The sequence below is a fragment of the Panthera pardus genome, unplaced genomic scaffold (genome assembly GCF_024362965.1).
Source record: "Panthera pardus isolate Hobbes unplaced genomic scaffold, ASM2436296v1 HiC_scaffold_25, whole genome shotgun sequence".
NCBI classification, from domain to species: Eukaryota; Metazoa; Chordata; class Mammalia; order Carnivora; family Felidae; genus Panthera; species Panthera pardus.
The window spans coordinates 26,473,883-26,494,313 of NW_026526821.1; the positions used below are offsets into that span (position 1 = coordinate 26,473,883).

At 45.2% G+C, this 20,431-nt stretch overlaps 1 protein-coding gene across 2 annotated transcripts in view; it reads right to left on the minus strand.

Annotated features, from left to right (window-relative positions):
• Positions 1–890: 890 nt before the first annotated feature.
• KIF3B (kinesin family member 3B) overlaps positions 891–20,431 on the minus strand; it is a 41,018-nt gene continuing 21,477 nt past the window's right edge. For both annotated transcript variants that reach the window (XM_019458822.2, XM_019458823.2), the window contains exons 2-9: positions 17,795–19,263; positions 14,677–14,778; positions 14,340–14,462; positions 14,103–14,221; positions 8,356–8,469; positions 7,569–7,674; positions 5,220–5,398; positions 891–4,333 (exon numbers count right to left, since the gene is read on the minus strand). In XM_019458822.2, coding sequence (XP_019314367.1) covers positions 4,237–4,333; positions 5,220–5,398; positions 7,569–7,674; positions 8,356–8,469; positions 14,103–14,221; positions 14,340–14,462; positions 14,677–14,778; positions 17,795–19,198 — 2,244 coding nt within the window. In that variant the 5' untranslated portion in view covers positions 19,199–19,263 and the 3' untranslated portion in view covers positions 891–4,236. The remainder of the gene's footprint in view (positions 4,334–5,219; positions 5,399–7,568; positions 7,675–8,355; positions 8,470–14,102; positions 14,222–14,339; positions 14,463–14,676; positions 14,779–17,794; positions 19,264–20,431) is intronic.

A 20,431-nucleotide genomic window follows, 5' to 3' on the forward strand; every position in this document is an offset into this window, starting at 1 on the left:
CAGGTGGGTATTACTACCCCATTTTATAGACAAGGACACCAAGGTTCAGAGAGGTAAATTATTATTTGTTTAAAGGGATTTTTAAATTTCTTTTTTTAAAGTTTATTTTGAGAGAGAGAGAGAGAGAGAGAGAGAGAGAGAGCAGGAGCAGGGGAGGGGCAGAGAGAGGGAGAGAGAAAGAATCCCAAACAGGCTCTACACTGTCAGCACAGACCCCGATGTGGGGCTAACTGAGGCGGGGCTCGAACTCACGAACCGTGAGATCGTGACCTGAGCCGAAACCAAGAATTGGTCGCTCAACCAGTTGAGCCACCCAGGCAGCCCAAGAGGTAAATTAAATTCCTCATAGTCACATAGCTAGTAAGCAAACACAACCAGAACTCAAACCCAGCTCAGAGTCCAGGGTCTGTGCTTCCTCTTCTCAACCCTCTGGGGGGACACTCCAAGAGGTCTGAGTGTATGACAGACCACAAGACCGACATGTGGCCCATTTCTGGTATTTCTTTTTTTACCTGATGGTAAATAACATAAAATACGTTTGTGTTTAAAAAAAAAAAAAAAAGGACACATTTTAAAATATAATATGAAACAAACTTAACAAAATTTTAAACACAAAACACAAAAGTTAAAAGAAATGTCATGCCTATTGCCCAGGCCTATCTCAGGAGCCTCCACGGAAAACCATGTGAGGCATTTCTTTGTCGCTCTTTCTTCATTTTATGTCCCTTTACCTGTTGCTATTTTTTTTGTAATGCCAGCATTCCAACTCAATCTTTATTTTCCACTCCCACCCTCCTTTCACCGGAAAATTTTAAATGTTTAAAGAAAGTGGCAGTGTGTCAGCCAAGGGCTTGTCATTTTCAAAAGCGTTAGTCATTTATGAGGACACCTTTTTGTAGGTACAATAAATCTGATTGATTTTTATTACACATCTTAGTTTAGAATCACTTTTACATTCCTAGACAAAGAGATGATACAAATAAATATCAATTGTAAAACTTAGAGCCCCAAGTATTGGCATATTCTTTGTCTAAAGGTAGCCAAAGAGAAGGTCACGATCAATAGCAACTCCAAAGAGCCATAAAGCCCACTGCCTCCTGCCTGCTCCAGGATCACTCTTTTCATAAATAATCTCAAAAGCATTTCATTCAAGAAAACAAGGGCTGGGAGAAAGGTGGCAGATTTCCAAACAGTGCCAGGCAAAACCTTGCGCAGTAGACAATAGCCAGGCCCACTGTCCGTATCCAGTTCCTTCTGAGCATTTTGATTATGGCTTTTAGAGTGTATTAATAGCCCCATTTTTGTCCACTGATGGTGTTGCGATGGCCCAAGGTGTTGTTTACAGCGAGCCTCGACCGTAAGTGGGAAACGTGAGGCAGAACTGATATCCCATGTTCACGGGGAATCGACACTTCTCAAAAACTTGGCGACAATTCTACATTCAGTGAGGGAGGACTTACAAGAGTCAGACAGGAAAAGCAGAGAGTGGCCCAGGCCTGAACTGCAGAACTCTCTGACGCCCTTGGTCATGGAGGTGTGGGTGGTACAATTCAAGCAGCATGCAGGCATTCGACGGGGAACAATCCAACATTAGGTCAGAGTCTCAAGAAAGTGCTTCATGCCTATGATTTGTGGCCGTGGGCTCTGAATCCAGGGACCTGGGAGACATGGGACTTGAAAATATGAAGCCAGATACATTCCTATTGATCAGAGCAAAAGGGGGCTGGATGGGGGTTGCGCACACAGTCTCAAACTCCTTCTCCCAGATGATCTTCTTAGATCCCATTCAGACTTGCTTCCACACTTCACTAGCTGCTGCTGGCGTGAAGACCCTCAGATGGCTGGGAACATTCTAGCATGACTACAGGCGCAAAAACCAGGTGGGTCCTCTACACAGCTGGCTCAGTTCAGAGCCCAAAGCAGCAGCTTCCTGGTAGCAATAAGACACTCTCCTGTCTGCTCTATTCAAATATTTATCGGATCCATTTGGAGAGAAGAAAAGCACCGGAGACTGCTTGGGGAGGGACAGCTTCGCCTCCTCACAGGTGTTCTACTTTGTTTTCACAGGCTGCCAGACGAACACAGCTGCGTGTAAGGCAAGCTTGTTTTAATAATCCTGCCTGTCAACTTGCCTTTCTTCTTTCACCTTCTTAGAAGAGTCCCACGGTCACTCAACCACCCTTGCTCAGAACAACCACCTTGAGACATCAGTATTAAGGTACAGTGTTAACTGCGGTGTTCAGGTCTCAGATTTGCTAGATGAGTATTTTCTGCCTATGGAATTCAGACTAGCTGTGAGGGAATGTGGTGCAAGAGACAGGTGTACCTGGCAGACAACCCTCTTAGACTATCCACCTCATCATTCGGTTCCTACTCAAACAGGTAAATCTTAATAAATAGGAAGCAGGGTTTGATCCCGAGAAAGATGAGGGAAGGCTCCATTATGCTCTGGGAATTGCTGACAAGGGTCCCAGGTTCAGAAAGAATGGTAACTAAACAGGAGATAAGCTGCCAGATGCCAGATCTCCATTTGTAGACTGCTAAGACATTGCACTTGGTACCTCCTCTTTCCCACAGGCTCTGATCCAGAAATGTGCCCTGGGAACTCAGCAGCAGAGTTAAAATAGAACTCAAGGCCCACCTGAGTCGCCACTTTCCTGGGGCACCGTGCCAGCAAGGTGCACCAGGGTGGCCAACCTGGGGACTCCTATTGTCTCCTTAGGCTTGGCTCGTGGACTCAGACACTCACATGGGAGCGCATCCAGCCTGGATTAGTCAGTCAATGGGCCTTTAATACAGACAAAGGCAACAACTGCACATTAGTGTATTTCTAAAACTGGACAAGTCCTTGGTCTCTCTCTTACAGACACACATGGACACACTCAAAGAACACAGGCACCACTGTGCTTGCACACCCACACACACTTATGAGCTGCTCTGGGGTCGGGGGGGGGCGTGGGCAGAAATGAGTAACATTCACCTAATGACCAACATAAAATGAAGCTTTGAATTTCAATAATACAAAGAACTAAAACTTACAGACCAAACTAGTATATGTAAAGGGGAATTCCTAACTCTCTCCTCTGAGCCTATTCAATCACGCCACCACTCCTGGCCCCCACCTTGGGCTCTGGCTGCAGGGAGCCACAGTTCTAGGTGTTCTGCTGAAGGCAGGCAGGACTCCTTTGCTCCCGTCCGTTATATCTTCCTCTCCCACTGCCCCGAGTCTCACGTCTCTGTCTCTGCACTGCCTGGTCACCCTTAAGCAAATATGGAACAAAATGGGGAATTCAAAAGTGCCACTGTATGTCTCGTTCCCCCAGCTCTTGTCCCACCAGAGAAAGCAGAGCCGACCTCCCTTTTCCCACAAAACAGGCCCACGACTGAGCATGCTCTGGAGGCAGAGGATGGGCCTGGGCAGGGACACTCAGAGGATGCGTGCAAGGGAAAAGATGGTGACAGATGAAGAGTAAAGTGACATAGTGTATGGATGTGGCATCAGCTTACAGATTTACGTCTTTGACAGGATGGTCGTGGTTTTAAGGTTTTTAAGAAGCTGTTTTCCCTAAACTCTCCAAGGAGGCAAAGGGAATGTTATTTCTATTGCTTCCAACATTCTTGGAAAACGTTTCCTTATTCAGCAGTTCCTGAACGACAGATCCCCTTCTTACTGAGGTGCTCGGATCATGCCTATCGGGGGCTTGGATCCGTAAGAGAATTCTCATTCCACCTACAGGAACAAGCACCTATTCAAGTTCTAGGGCATTTACTTTTCAACCTCACTGTCATTTTATCCTGAGGCTCCAAAGACTTGGTCCTGCTCAGGTGACTCCCGATTCTGCCCTGATGTTCACTAAGAAAGGAGCTCAGTACAAAGAATAAGCTAGAAAAGGAGAGGTGAGAGGAAGGGAGGTTAAGCAAAGGGAGAGGAGAAGGCAAGGGAGAGGGGAAGCAAGGTCACTGGTCATTCTCTTGCTTTCCACTTGGACTATCACACTTTACCTTACCCATGCATTTCTGAGATGCTAATTAAAGGGCGTTTCCCAGAGTTGCTGAGTGCCAGATGAGGACCAGCACATTTCAACCAGATTCAGGTGGTTCATCTGCAAAGAGGCCATAGCTTCTCCCCAGGGGCACGGTTCTGAGTTTGGGCTTGAGTCCTCTCGGCGGGTTTTTGCTTGTCTCTTCTCTCAGAAGGCAAATGCTATTTACACCCTGGGAGAGGAGGGACTGGCTTTATTTTGGAACCAGCCCTCGAGACTGTGGGTAAAGCTGAGATGCGGGGGTTCCTGAGGAAGAGGAGGAGGGTCCCGACTTCCTTCCGCTTTTGGGCCTGCAAAGGTCAAGCACATGTTTACATTTCACGTCCCTGCCTCTATCTTCGACACAGATCAGATGCCTTACCTCATCAAGGACCCTGAGCCTTTCCTTAATGGCCTGAGAGCCGGTATACTTTCAACTGTCAGGCAGCGCCTGACCCTCGGTGCGTGGCCAGGGTGTGACAGCTCAGGGAAGGGACCTGGTTCTCAGAAACTGTTCTTCCATTTAAATCAGATCTTGACTGTCTTCTCCGAATTGGTAAAAAAATATTAAGTGTGCAGGTAGAATTTCTTCCATTTTTGCTTTTTTACCCATTTGTTTTCCTTAAACTTCTAATCCAAAATTTAATAAGGCAGAATTTCTAATTTAGCATCAAATTAAGTACTTGGTTATTCAACAGGTTATTTAAATGAAGTCAATTCAGCACTGAGGTTCAGAGCCTGGGTGGATTCAGACACACCGAGGTTTAAACCTTGGCTTTGTACTTACATCTTGAATGTGGCTACTTTCTCAAACTCTCTAAGACTCCGTTTTCTACACTGTAAAATGGGATTGATGATAATATTTCTCTTTTAAGTCTTTGCAGGAAATCATGAAGAGAATTTTTTTTTAAGCACTCAGAACTGCCTAGTACCTGGTGGGGACCAAAGAACTGCCCCCTGCTTCACTAGAACCCACGATCCTTATGGCAGGAACTGGGCACATCGGGCATTCTGGTATTCATAACACCTGGCATAATGCCTGAGCCATAAATATTTGTGGAACAAATAATAAACACAGGAGCAATATGGCAATACTTTCTGGCGTGTTCTGTGAAGCCTTCCACGATAAACCTCAGCCTTCGTTTGTCCTTGTTCAAACATGTTCTGTTTAACCACAGGTCATCAAAAGTCACTCACCTGGCCTTGGATTTCTTATTTGTAGTGCTTTCAAAGGATGACGCATCCACCTGTATCTCATCTTCGTCCTGCAGGGCCGCGTCCAGGGCAGCCTGGACTTTGGGAGCGATGGCGGGGCCCTCATAGTCTCTGGTGGTCCGGCTGGGCATGTCCAGCTCTAACAGCACGATGTTTTCTGCCTGCAGAAACAGAGCCATAACCAGTGAGGCTGGTTTCCAATCAGACACAGAGAGCGCAAGCAATCTAGACCGCCCCCCCCTCCAAAAAACAGAACTGCACATTTCTTGCTACTCAGAGCCTACCAAGAGCCTGTAGAGACACAGTTTTATAACTTTTTTTCCTGGTGATGGTACAGATGATTTTTATCTTCTTCTCTAGGCTTTCCTTTAGTTCCTTAAAAAAGAATTTTTTTAAACAATGAACATATATTATACCCTAACGGGAATAATCAGGGAAAAGAGTAAATAGAACCCATTTACTGCAAACAATGGGAAAATATAAGGAAATATAAAGAAGAAGATCATAATCACTGATCATCTCACCACCCCCAGCAGCTTTGATGAACCTTTTGGGGAGGAGACAGGCCTGGAGCACATATATAGAGGGTGTGTGGCATATATAACCACATTTCAAAAGTCGTACTGGGTCCTGCCTCATAACTGGCCTTATGGCTGGATTCCCTCAGCTGATATCCTGTGGCGGGCCTTTCCCTGGCTCCCACACACCGAGATGGGTGTGTAGAGGGAAGAACACCTATGGTACACAGCTCCTCCTCCAGGTCCTCCTACCCAGTGGAGTCCAAGCCCCAGAGCCCCAGAGGGGGCAGGAAGTTGCCACTGCAGGGAGAAGGTGGGGAGATGGAGTGGCTCCCTCGATCCACTTTATATATGGAGATGCTGCTTAAAATCTCTCTTAATGGAGTGGGTCCATTGCTAACAACATCTGAGAGCCACTGCTTTAAATTCTACCTCTGGATCAGTTTAGGCCCCTGGAAACCCACATGTTTTGATTTGTAGGCTTTGAAATCATGCTGTTTCGAGACATAAAATAATGGACAAGGTGTACACCCTCTGAAACTGCTACAAAAAAAAAAAAACGCTTCTGAGGATTCCACCTGATACATCATTCACCTTCCACTATAGAAAACCCCACCTGATGTATCTTTTCTGCTTTTGCTTCCTTTATTTTAAATAACTCGATGCCAGGAGAAACAGCACCTGATGAACTAATTAATCCCCATCTGTTTTGCTCTGGCGGCCAAGGGACTCAAAAACAGTTTAAAGTTTTCAAGTGAAAATCTTTCATTTAAAAAAAAATAATACAGGTTCCCCACCAATATAAAATACAGATAAGCAAGGGCGCCTGGGTGGCTCAGTCGGTTAAGCAGCCGACTCTTGATTTTGGCTCGGGTCCTGATCTCACGTTTCGTGAGATAAAGGCCCACATAGCGCCTGCTTGGGATTTTCTCTCTCTCCTCTCTCTCTGTGCCTCCCCCTGCTCACGTGTGTGTGTGTATGTGTGTGTATATGTGTGTGCGTGCGCGCACACACACATACTTGTTCTCTCTCTCTCTCTCAAAATAAACTTTAAAATACAGATAAGCAAAAAGAAGGCAATTTAAATTGAGTGCACTTCCATTAACCAGAGGTAATCAGTTCATATTTTGATATATTTTGCAGCTGGTTTGATTCATATGTAAACCTCTAGCACCAATTGTTTTACAGCTTAACAATACATTGTGTCTCCTGGTTCATCCACAGGACCTGCTGCATAGAGGAGGTGGGAGGGTTCAATGAGAGAAACCACTAAAACGCTGAGTACATGCCTGGCATACAGCAAACACTTACAAATAGAAGCTCGTACAGTATTATTATTGTAAAATATGTTTGGGTCGTTAAATAGTCCTCAATTATGTCACCTGAAATGACTACCTGACCGAGCCACATTCCGTTAAATGGACGTACCAGAAGTTCTTTAACTCATCTCCCGTCATTACACACCTGCATCCCCTCCAGCATTCGCACAGAACCATTTGCAGGCTTAGTGGTGATGTTTATCGGCCATTAGGACAGTGTGCTTGTACTCTCCTCCTTCCCTAGTCCTAGTTTTCTAAATCTCATTTGATTTTACCTTTTTATTCATAATAATTGGTTCTTTTTAGTTGTTATTTATTTAGTATATTGCTTTACTATTTGGCATCATTGTTATGTTAATATAAATGTCCCCAGAAACCTCTGCAAAGAGTCAGGATACAAACTCTGTAACTTTGCAGAATGGTGCGTAAGAGTTTACACAAATCTAAACTCCTCGAAAAGAGAGAGGGGAGAAACACATGGATGATCTTCTCACCCTGTATCGGGCCTCTGGACGAATCATCATGGACATTCTTGCGTGTTGGCTCAATGGCCTCTTATATCCCACAGCTGAGACTGGCCGCTTCATCATCTGCTGGTTCCTGGAAATGGACTGCAGTGGTTAAAGCCTGGCTGGAGTGTGTCCCACAGTCCCAGGATCATCCTGTGGAACCAACTCTCAGAAGACACTGAGCCTATTTAGACAGAACCTGAACCAAGTGAAGCCCTGGACTGAAGGCTGCCAGGCGAATGGGGCAGGAGCTGCTGCTATTTTCTGTTTGAGCCACATTCCGATCCAAATGCTTAGTGTCCTGCATCTCTTAAGCTGGAAGGGATGAGTCATCCTCCAGTTCTTAGGTGGCAGGCGTAAAACATGGCTGTCAATATTCCCCGCCCCCGTGTCCCCGGCAGACAGTCTCCCATGATTCTAGCAAGACCCAGGCTCAGACTGAAAATCCCCCTCAACACCCCGCCAGGCTGCCACACAAGAGGGCACCTAGGTACTGCCCCTCACCTGGCCTAGCACACTTCACTTGACAGCTCGGGAAGCGGAAATTCAGGAGTTTGGGAAAGGGTGTGAGTTCACTGTGATAGTCTCCCAATTCCTAACACCACTCTGCCGTCTTTTACTTCGGGGACCTTGGCAGTCACGGAGTCAGAGATGCGGCTGGTTCCAATTCAAATGATTCACACTGTGTTCTTTCTTACCAAACCCCTCGGGCCAAGGTCAGCTTGCCAACATTCTTCCCCTCCTCCCCACCTTAAAGTCAGTAGGGACTTACTCCAGTCTGGTTATAGGATGTAATTTCCAATGGTCTTCCTCTTCGTCAAAGAAGGATCTATTCATAATTTTACTTTTTTCTTCCAGGGGGATAAAGTTTTCTATAATAAGATGCCTGTAAGAACACACATACATGAGTGAACACAGGTAGAGAAAGAATGCAGATGGAGTACTGGCTACCCGGTGCCATGTGTAGGAGGTCATTAGATGAGAGTCAAGCCACTCAGCAAACATTTACTGGGCAGGCACGATGGGCCCACCATCATACAGAGAGCTGGCATACAGACATGAATGACACTTGGTGAGGTAATGGTGCAGCCGTCTTAGCTGTGACAGGTCCCGACGGTGGGCTGCCCTAGCACTACAGGGAGGCCACTTCTGCCCGAGGAGAAGCGGCTTGAGAAGGTGAAAGGACTGCAGAAAAGTGACCATGCCTGGGCCGTATCGGAGTGAACGTGTGCTACCTGAAGTGTCTTCTAGAGGGCCACTGGGACTGCCAACCCAGCACATTAACTTCCAAAATACGGAAAACTGATTAGGAATTAAACGGCCTTCTTCTAATCCCATGGGTTGTTGCCCAAGCTAGAAAGCTCTCCGTTCCAATCACTAGGACACAGAGCAAGCCTGAGTGGATTTCAGTCCCTTAGACCACTGAGAATAAAGACCTCTTCCTGAGAACAGTCTTTGCCTCAGAAGTGCCAGGGAACATGGCAAACAATGAAACTGGAACCCACTGGGTTGTGTCTCTCCATGGTGATAACTGTCCCCTGCCACATCTCTGTATTCAGGCTTTCAAAACCTCAGGACAGAACAATGCCAAAGGGGTGTTAACTGGGAGAGACACACAACAAACACCACTGAGGTGGAGGTGGAGGGTACTGACCTTGAGAAAGAGGCTGACTCACTGTTTAGTCAAAAGATATAAATAAGAGAAATAACAATGAAAATGGCTTCCCTAGGGAAAAAATATTTCAGAGAGATTAAATTTTCTATTCATTTTATTTGACACATGTAAGAAATTGTTTTTCGTGACATATATTGTATTTTTTGCTGATTTTAAAGCTTCTATTTACGGTAGAAAATGTGAAAAATACAATTACATATAATGTCACCATCCAGAGATAGCTATTATTAATAGTTTGACATATTCTGTTCTGATTTTTTTTTCTAGGGGTACATACCCAGAAAGAGGGCAGACTCACTTAATTTTAAGGGCTCCTTCCAAATTTAAAACTTGGTCATGAAAGAATCCCTCTGAAGAGGTCATTAAAGAAAAACCCCAGGGGTTGGGGTTCCTGGGTGGCTCAGCTAAGGTCATGATCTCACTGTTTGTGGGTTCAAGCCCCCCATCAGGCTCTGTGCTGAAACTCGGAGCCTAGAGCCTGCCTCAGATTCTTTGTCTCCCTCTCTCTTTGCCCCTCCCCCACTCATGCTCTGTCTCTGTCTCTCAAAAATAAATAAATGTTAAAAAAATGTTTTTAAAGAAAACAATTCCGTATACAATAACAAAGAAAAAAACAAACTTAGGTATACATTTATCAAAAGAAGTGCAGGGGGGCCTGGGTGGCTCAGTCAGTTAAGCATCCGACTTTGGCTCAGGTCATGAACTCGAGGTTTGTGAGTTCGAGCCCCAGGTAGGGCTCTGTGCTGACAGCTCAGAGCCTGGAGCCTGCTTTGGATTCTGTGTCTCCCTCTCTCTCTGTTCCTTCCCCACTTACGCTCTGTCTCTCTCTCTCACAAAAAAATTAAGATTAAAACAAAAATTAAAAAAAAAAAAAAAAAGAAGCACAAAGACTTTTGCACTGAAAACTACAAAACATTCTTAACAGAAAAAGATGATCTTTTTGGGGCGCCTGGGTGGCTCAGTTGGTTAAGCTTCGACTTCGGCTCAGGTCATGATCTCACAGTTCATGAGTTCGAGCCCCACATAGGGCTCTCTGCTGTCATAGCAGAGCTCGCTTCGGATCCTGCCCTCCTCTCTCTCTGCCCTTCTCTTGTTCACACACATACACACTCTCTCTCTCTCAAAAACAAATAAACATTAAAATTATATTTAAAAAGAGAAAGTAAAGAAGATCTAAATAAATAAAAAGACATCCCATATTCATGGATCAAAAGACTTAACTGTTAAGATGACAATACTCTCCAAATGGATGTCTAGATTCAACACAATCCTTATCAAAATCCCAGCTGGCTTTTTCACAGAAATTGACAAGCTGATCTTAAAATATATATGGAAATGCAAGAAACCCTGAATAGCCAAAACAATCTTGAAAAAGAACAACAAAGTCGGAGGACAACTTACTACAAAGCTACAGTAATCAAGGCAGCATGGTATTGGCATAAAGACATACAAAAAGATCAATGGAACAATATTGAGAGTTCAGAAATAAACCCTTACATTTATGGTCAACTGATTTTCAACAAGGGTTCAAAGACACTGAATGAAGACCCTTTCAATAAATGGTTCTAGAGGGGCACCTGGGTGGCTCCGTCAGTTAAGTGTCCAACTCTTGGTTTCAGCTCAGGTCATGATCTCACAGTTTTGTGAGTTCAAGCCCCAAGTCGGGCTCTGCACTGGCAGTGTGGAGCCTGCTTGGGATTCTCTCTCTTTCCCTCTCTCTCTGCCCCTCCCCTGCTCATGCTCCCTCAAAATAAATAAACAAACTTAAAAAAAAATTATATAAATGGTGCTGGGACAACTGGATATCCACATGCAAAAGAATGCACTTGGAACCCTACTTCAGACTATATACAAAAACTAACTCAAAATGGATCATAGACTTAAATGTAAGACCTAAGACTTTAGGACTCTAAGATGACCCAAGAGAATTGAAAACATAAGTCCACAATAAAACTTGTACACAAATGTTCGTAACAGTAGTATTCCTAATAGCTAAAAGACAGAAACCGTCCAAAGGTCTATCAACTGGTGAATGAAAAACTAAAATGTAATATATTCATACAATATTATTCAACCATAAAAAAGAATGAAATATTGGTATGTGCTATAACACATATGATCCTTAAAAACACTATACCAAGTGAAAGAAGCCAGCCACAAATGGCCACATTAAAAAAACAACAACATGTGGGGCACCTGGGTGGCTCAGTCGGTTAAGCATCCGACTTCGGCTCAGGTCATGATCTCATGGTTCTCAAGTTTGAGCCCTGCATCCAGCTCTGTGCTGACAGCTCAGAGCCTAGAGCCTGCTTCGGATTCTGTGTCTCCTTCTCTCTCTGCCCCTCCCTTGTTCACGTTGTGTCTCCCCCTCCCCCTCTCTCAAAAATAAATAAACATTAAAAAACAACAACGATAACAACAACAACAAGAACAACAACAACAACATGAGGTGACTGGTTGGCTCAGCCAGTTAAGCGTCTGACTTTAGCTCAGGTCATGATCTTGTGGTTTGTGAGTTCAAGCCTCGCGTCGGGCTCTGTGCTGACAGCTCAGAGCCTGGAGCCTGCTTCAGATTCTGTGTCTCCCTCTCTCTCTGCCCCTCCCCAGCTCACACTCCATCTCTCAAAAATAAATAAATCTTAAAAAAATTTAAAAAAATTAAAAAAACAAGAACAACAACAAATGGCCACCTTATTCCATTATAAATTTATACACAATGCCCAAAATAGGAAAATGTAGACACAATACCAAAAGTTAAAGGGACAAAAGAAAACACAGATAGATTGGGCTACCTCATGATGAGTCTTTTGTGCCACAAACAAAATACCATAAAGAAAATGAAAAGGCAACCCACAGAATGGGCGAAAATACCTGCAAACCACGTATCTGATAAGGGACTTTTGCCAGAATATATAAAGAACTCTTGTAGCTCAATAATAAAAAGACCCAATAAATCACCCAATTTTAACATGGGTGAAGGATCTGAACAGGCTTTTCTCCAAAGAAGATATGCAAATGGCTAGACAGCACATGAAAAAATGTTCCACGTGGTTAGTCATTACAGAAATGCAAATCAAAATCATAGAGAAATACTACTTCACACCCATTAGGATGGCTACACTCAGAAAGACAGACAGTGACAAGTGTCAACAAGGATGTGGAGAAATTGGTGGTGGAAATATAAAACGATGCAGCCATTCAAAACAGTCTGGCAGTTCCTCCAACAGTTAAACACAGAGTTACTGTACGACGTAAACAATTCCACTCCTAGGTAAATATCCCAGAGAGATGAAAACATGTCCATACAAAAACTTGTCCATGAATGTTCACAGCAGCAGCATCCATAATAGCCAAAGAAGGGAAAGAGCCCAAATGTCCATCAACTGATAAATGAAATGTGTGTGTATATCCATACTATCCATTACCATTCAGCCATAAAAAAGAAGGAAGTCCTGACATGTTACATTCAAGGATGATCCTTGAAAACATGTTAAGTGAAAGAAACCAGTCACAAAAGGCCACATATTATAGGATTCCATTCATATGAAATGTCCAGAATAGACAAATTTATAAGATAGTAGATGAGTAGGTACTTAGGGCTAGGGTGGGGGAGGCAGGTAATAAGGAATGACTGCTGATACAGGGTTTCCTTGGGGAGGAAGGGGGACACAAAAATGTTCTGAGATCAGATTGTGATGATGGTTTTACAATCCTGTAGACTTATATACCTTTTTTTTTTTTTTTTTAAGTAGGCTTCGCGTCCAGCACAGAGCCCAACATGGGGCTTGAACTCACAACCCTGAGACCAATATCTGAACTAAGATCGAGAGTCAGATGCTTAACCAACTGATCCACCCAGGCACCCCGACTTGTATACTTTAAAAAACATTTTTTTTAATGTTTATTTATTTTTGAGAGAGAGACAGACAGAATGCAAGTGAGGGAGGGGTAGAGAGAGGGAGACATAGAATCTGAAGCAGGCTCCAGGCTCTGAGCTGTCAGCACAGAGCCTGACACAGGTCTCGAACTCACAAATGGTAAGCTCATGACCGGAGCCGAAGTCAGACGCTTAACCGACTGAGCCACCCAGGTGCCCCCGGACTTGTATACTTTAAATAGGTGAACTGTATGGTATGTAAATTACATGTCAATAAAGCATTTTTAAAAATAGCATTGTGGGGGCACCTGGGTGGCTCAGTCGGTTAAGCGTCTGACTCTCTCTTTCGGTTCAGGTCATGATCTCATGGTTTTGTGAGTTTGAGCCCCACGGTGGGCTCTGTGCTGACAGGTGCAGAGCCTGCTTGGGATTCTCTCTCTCCCTCTCTCTTGCCCCTCCCCCTCTCATGCTGTCACTGTTTCTCTCAAAATAAATAAATAAATAACTTTTTAAAAAATTTAAAATAGCACTGTGATCATATGTGTAAGTATGCAGGAGTGAGATAACATGAGGTTAACATTACATGAGGTTTTAGAATATTTCGATGAAAAGATAAATGAAAAAAGGTTGTTTATCGATGAATCTGGGTGGTGGGTATTCATTATACCATTCAGAAAATTCTAGTTAATAAAAGATCCCCTCTTATCAACAGAGGCTCGAGCCTTTAAAAGCTTCAAGAAGTAGGGTGGAAGGAAACCTGGAGATCATCTGGTGAAGTCATTCACTTAACAGATGGGATTCAGAGACAGAAAGTGACTTTCTCAAGAATAAACAGAAAACAGACAAGGTGGCAGGAGATGATCTAGAGAGAAGTAGGCAGGGACCCTGTCCTCAGAGACATGTTTCGTACTGAACAAGCAACCACCCAGCAAATGGCTGGGGGTGCCACGAAAGGCCCAGAACTTACTTGAGTTTCAGCTCCCTGGTGAGCTCATTCTGAGTCTGCTCCAGCTCCTGACGCTCCTTGATGTGCTCTTCTTGGAGGTCATGGATCTCTGCCTTCACCGCCTGAAGCTTGGAGAACAGCTGGAAGCGAGGCGAGAGGCAGGTGAGGAGGGCAGCCCTCCAGACAACAGAGTTCTTCCCTACCCGCTCCCCACCGCCAAGTCTCAAGACACCTCTGCCTGGCCTCGTTCCTTTATACCTTCTTGAGTTTTTTGGTCTTGATGTCCACCTCTTGCTGCAATGAGCTGTATGTCTCTTTAAGTTCCAGGGTCTCCTCATCTCGACTTTCCATCTGTTGCTGGATTTCTCTTTCTCGACGTTTCTGAGCAACATCACAAAATTCATCAGCTTGCCTAGAGACAATGTCTGTACAAGAACACAGGGCTGGGGGGCTCCAGATCAGAGTCTCCCGCTAGGAAGGGGCTAAGCACCTCGTTTCCACTCCTTCTGAAGAATCTAATACAAGAGACATTTTCTCTGTAGCGTTAATGCACCGTATCCCACCCCCTTCTCCTCAAAAAGGAATGAAAAGTCACCTGCTCTGCGATTTCCTGCCGTTTCTGCTCCAGGATTTTCTGCTGTTCATTTGTGTGATCTACTATATTTTTCCCTCCAACAAGCAGCTTACTCTCCATGGCCTGAGTGAGAGAAAAAGTAGAATCCATCTCGTGACTGATCTCCCTCAGAACGTATCTCCTCCTGGGGAAGCCTGTAAAACATAACGAGCTCAGGACTGAGCCAAAGGGGTGAACTCTGGGGGAACACAGACTGTGCTCGGCAGTGTCCTTACTATCACCACTGTGGAGCTTTACCTTAGAAACACTGAAGATGTAGCTTCCCCAGGCATACAGGAATTTCAGCTTTCTTTGAAAAAAATTTTTTTTTGTTTTTTTTTTGGTTTGTATGGACCAAGCATTGACCCTACCTAAAACATACTGAGTACCTCCTACGTGCTAGGTACTGGGGATGCAACTGAATACAAATCACAAGGCTAAAGAGTTCCCTGAGGGCCGCGGACAAGTAAGCAGGCTCTTAACCTATGGAGTCAGACGCCATCATGAGGAAAAGACAATAATAATGGGAGAGGCACGTGGGAGGGAGAGAATTCAGGCTTTTGGAGGGAGTCAAGAAAAGCTTCCTGTCTCAAGAGCGCTGAAGTAAAAATAGGAATTAGCTAAGAAAACAAAAATGTTATGTGTGTGAGAGGGTAGGGTAGGGAGTACTGATACGTGAAGTTGGCAAAGCAACTACGGGTCAGTTCAAAAACCTCAAAGACTAAACTTGATCCTGCAAAGCACACAAATCATACTGACTGTTCTTTAAGCATAACGTTACACAGTCCGATTTGTGTTTTAGAAACATTCTTCCCCTACCACAGGAAGGGTGACTGGAAAAGGACAGGCCTGGTGGAGGGAGACCAGAACAGGAGGCTGTTTTGAGGATCCAGGCCTGGGCTAGGGCAGCAGTGGTGGGAGAGAACAAAGAGGATGATGGGTCCAAGAGAGCTGATGGCACAGGACTCAGAGGCCTTGGGACTGACTGGGCCTTAAGGGAGAACGAGGGACAGCCAGCAGGGATAACTCCTAGGGCTCTGGCTTGACTGAGAAAAGGTAGGCAGGAATAGGCTCTGGGTGGCCGTGGTCATCTCTGGAAATGTCCAGTAGGCAGAGACATCAGGCTTGGATGCTAGACGGCTCTGGGCTGGCTATACAGATAGGACACCCTGAGCATTTAGATGGTACCTGAAGCCATGGGAATGATTTGCTCCTGAAAAGCATGGAATCCACAAACTCCACAACCTTGTTTTAAAGAAACTTATGAACATTAATGACAGCCATCTTTCAGTGAGCCCTTGAGCCTGTTTGGAAGTGACTGGACTGGATTATCAACCATCCCCTTGCCACACACACACACACACACACACACACACACACTCACACTCCTTCCAGCTCTAAAGTACTTTTGTCCTATGATTTTACAGCATCTAGAGATCTCAAGAGACAGAAGTAATACCATTCTGCCATAAACAAAATGTGACCTTGAGGTTATATTGAGTCTTGCCACACTTGGCCTCTGAGAGTCGCCCAAATAACCCAAGTTGCTTAGAGCGTCTATCTAGGTGTTCCTGGGCTTGGTTAATAGATGTGATCCTAAAACCCAGCATGCAAACCAAACACGGGCACACCCTGTTAACACTTCAAGTGCAGGAGTGAAGAGGCATGAAGTGGCATTTGTAGTGAAGGAACCCACAGGACAAGGTGACCTTCTATTTGTGTTGTATAGAACTCCATGTTCATATCAGGTCTTGAAAGCTCTGGAAAAGACCCCTGCTTCTGAAGTAAAACAGAACCCAGTTCTGTGAAAGGGCTACTATGAAGCCACAGATAAAGCATGGCTTCATACAGCGATGGGGAAAGGAGAGGAGAGGAAGCGGTCACTGGTCATTTTTAAATTAAAAAACAAGGATACATTTGAGAGTTGAAACCAGATTTTGCGTGAATTCACTAAGAAAGAACCCAACACCTCAGAGCAGTTCTGGCTTGTGGTCAGGCAGTGGTCATCAGATTGCCAGGGTTAGCTCTGTCCCCTCCTCTGCCATTAAAGCCCCGTGGCAGCCCAGAGTCCAGCCCATTGGCACCAGAAAGAAAATGCCCAGGAGTCCCCGCGTTCTAGAATGCTACTTGGCCAGTGACTCACAGAGGTTGGAGGCTGAGGGAAGGGGCTGACTACAAGGGCATAAGGAACTGTTCTGTATCTTGTGTCACAAGGTCACTGCATATTAAAGCCACAACGAGATACCATTTTATATACACCGGACACACAAAAATTAAAAGTCGGAGAGTCACAAGTGCCGGTAAGGATGAGGCACAACCAAAGCTCATAATGTGCTGGCAGAAGCTTCCATTCACATGGCCACCTCCGAGAACAATTTGTGATTATCTAGTAAAATTAGGACTGCACATACCCAAGGACCTAATGGCGCCAGATAAGAAATTCTTGCTCATACACGTTCTCCTGGAGCCAAGTACAAAAACATTTGTGGCAAAAAATGGAAACAACCCACTATCAGGAGAATGGAATACCACATGATTCTCAGAGCGGTAATAATGAATGAATCACAGCTCCAGGCATCACTATGGACAAATCTCATTACGTAAGGTTGAGCAAGTAAAAGCAAATTGCAGCCGTGAGATTCCACTTATATAAAGGTAAAAAATTATGTGAAACCGAAACTATTTTTTTAGACATATATACATAAATGGGAAAACTATAAAGAAGAGTAAGGAAATAATAAAACACCAAACCTAAGACAATGTTTACCTCTGGGGGAGGGGGACAGGAAGAACTCGTAAAGATGCAGGTTATGTTCTATTTCTCACGCTGCGGGGCGGGGAGGGGGGCATGAGCGTCGGTTTTATTGCTGGTTTCTATACCCTGCACATATATAAAAATTATTCTTCCTATGCATTCGATATTTCGTGTTTTAAATTTGAAGAAATTGTTTTTATTTCAGTTCCACAAACCCTTACTGGACACCGGACACCGGAAGCTGTTGGGAACGTAAAACTGAAAGGGCCATCACCCCTCATCTCATTTTTTTGGCGAAAACAGAACGCACTGAAAGAGGAAAGGGCCTCAGGGAGGCTCCGGTACCTTGATCTTGGCGCCCAGCATCTCAGCCGCATCCTTCTCCCGTCGCAGGTCCTCCATTTTTTTCTCCTTCTCCTTCAGCAGCCTCATCTTCTCCTCTGCAACCAAGCTGTGGTCCTCTACAATGGCCCGCTTCTCAATCTCCAGTTTTTCTTGCTGTTCCCGCCAGTAATCATCCTTATCATCCCCTTCCTCCTCACCCTCTTCTCCCTCCTCCTCCTCCTCTTCCCCACCCCCACCACTGCCACCACCTTCCCTCCGCTTCTCTCGCCTCTTCCTTCTGCCAATGGACCGTTTTTCCAGCTGGGCCTTGAGCCGAGCAATCTCTTCCTGGAATTCTCGAAGGAGGGCATCTTTAGGGTCCTCGTTGACCCTTGGCTTGTTCTTAATGTTTTTGGCACGGTTGGCGTACCTCAGAGTGGTCAGAGTCTCTTCTACGTTGTACGAGGCAGGTCCCACGTTGGCCACCATTACAGTTTTAGCATTGCCACCAAGAGAATCTTGGAGGAGCCTGGTGAGCTTTGAGTCCCGATACGGAATGTGAGTGCTCTTGCCGTCTACCAGGGCAGAGATGACATTACCTAAGGCTGAAAGGGACAGGTTGATCTTGGTCGCTTCCTTCAATCTTTCTCCTTGTGCACCAGTCTTGGCTTGCCGTTCGCTGCCAGCAAGATCCACAAGGTTCAATTTCCCTACACGGATATGGTTTTCTCCATCAAGGCCCACTTCGCTGCACTCAATGGTGATGACAAAAATTGCATGAGAGCGTGAACTGTGCTCGTTCATGTTGGTAGCACCGACAGAGCGGTTCTGGTTCCCCACATTCATCACGTGCTCTATTTCCTTCACGCTCTTGGTGACGAAGGAAGACAGGTCTTTCACATACACTCCAGTGTCAGGCCTCTCTTTGAGCTCAAGCCTTTTGGTCTGATCCTTTGAGAGCAGATCTCGGATCTCCTCCTGATAGATCTCCAGGTAAGAAGCCCGGACCAGGTACTGTTGATTCTGAGATCGAGAGATATGGGTGAAGATATGATCAAAGGAGTTAGGGATGACCCCTCTTTTCTCAGGGTCACCACGGACTCCTTCCATCGTGTACGTTTTCCCAGTCCCGGTTTGTCCATAGGCAAAAATCGTCCCATTGAAACCCTGCAGGACAGAGTCCACGAGTGGTCGGAACGTCTCATCATAGAGTTCAAACTGCTTGGCATTCCAGTCATAGACTGCATCGAAGGTGAAGGTCTTGGGCATTTCGTGGGCCACTCCTTTGGGGTTCTTCACTGATACCTGCCCCAGCTTCACGTCCACATCCACCACCTTATCATATGAAGCCGCCTTTTCCTTGCCATTCATGGGCCGACAGCGAACCACCACCCTGACTGACTCCGAGCTTTTTAGCTTTGACATGATGAACTCTGGCCGGGTCAACACTTGAGGGCTATGAATCCAAAATGTCTCAGGAGGCTAAGGTCCTAGAAAAAAAAGCAAAAGTAAGTAAGGACAGTACAGTTGTCACCGGGGGCTGCTCAACAGCACCTGACACACCCACATCACCTTTGTCTTACCAACCTTCTGATGGCTACATTAAATGACTTGAAGGGGTGCCTGGGTGGCTCAGTAGGCTCAGGTCATGATCTCACGGTTCGTGGGTCCGAGCCCCATGTCAGGCTCTGTGCCGACAGCTCAGAGCCTGGAAACTGCGTCAGATTTTGTGTCTCCCTCTCTCTCTCTCTCTCTCTGCCCCTCTCCCACTCATGCTCTGTCTCTCTCTTTCTCAAGAATAAACAAACATTAAAAAAATTTTTTTAGGGGCGCCTGGGTGGCTCAGTCGGTTGAGCGTCCAACTTCAGCTCAAGTCATGATCTCGTGGTCTGTGAGTTCAAGCCCCGCGTCGGGCTCTGTGCTGACAGCACAGAGCCTGGAGCCTGCTTCAGATTCTGTCTCCCTCGTTCTCTGTCCCTCCCCTACTCATGCTATGTTTCTCTCTCTCTGTCAAAAATAAACATTAAAAAGTTTTTTGTTTTTTTTTTTTTGATGACTTGAATGCACACTGTAGTTCTTCACCAGGTCTTAACGAGCTGCGGCGGGAAAGGAAAAACTTTAGTCCACCAGTAGTGTGCACAAGCTCGTCCTCCCTCCACCTGGCACTTTATCTCAGACTACAGGATGTGGCAGCTCAAAACCTTTTCAAAGCCTGGATGATCTTCCATCCTGCAGAACTACTATGGCATCTACAGAGAGCAATTTGGAACCATCTAGCAGTACCTTCTGACGCAGCAGTTGTATTTCTAAGAATTTATCCCACAGATACAAGGATATTCATTGTGGCATCATTTGTGGGAGGGACAGACTACAGCTACAGACTGCCTGGGACCGCCCATCAAGAAGGGGCTGATTAAATAAATTAAACATATATAATAGTATATACAGGGGAATCCTATGCAGTTACTGAGAAGAATGTGCTAATCTAAATGTAACCCTACACTAAGACGTGCTGCTAACTGAAAACAGTAGATGGGAAACAGTGTGTACAGAATGGTTAACACTGTGTAAGCATGGGGATACGTGGATGCATGTTTGACAGGCAAAACAATATTATTAGAAGTATGCACATAAAAGCAGTGACCACGACAACAAAGT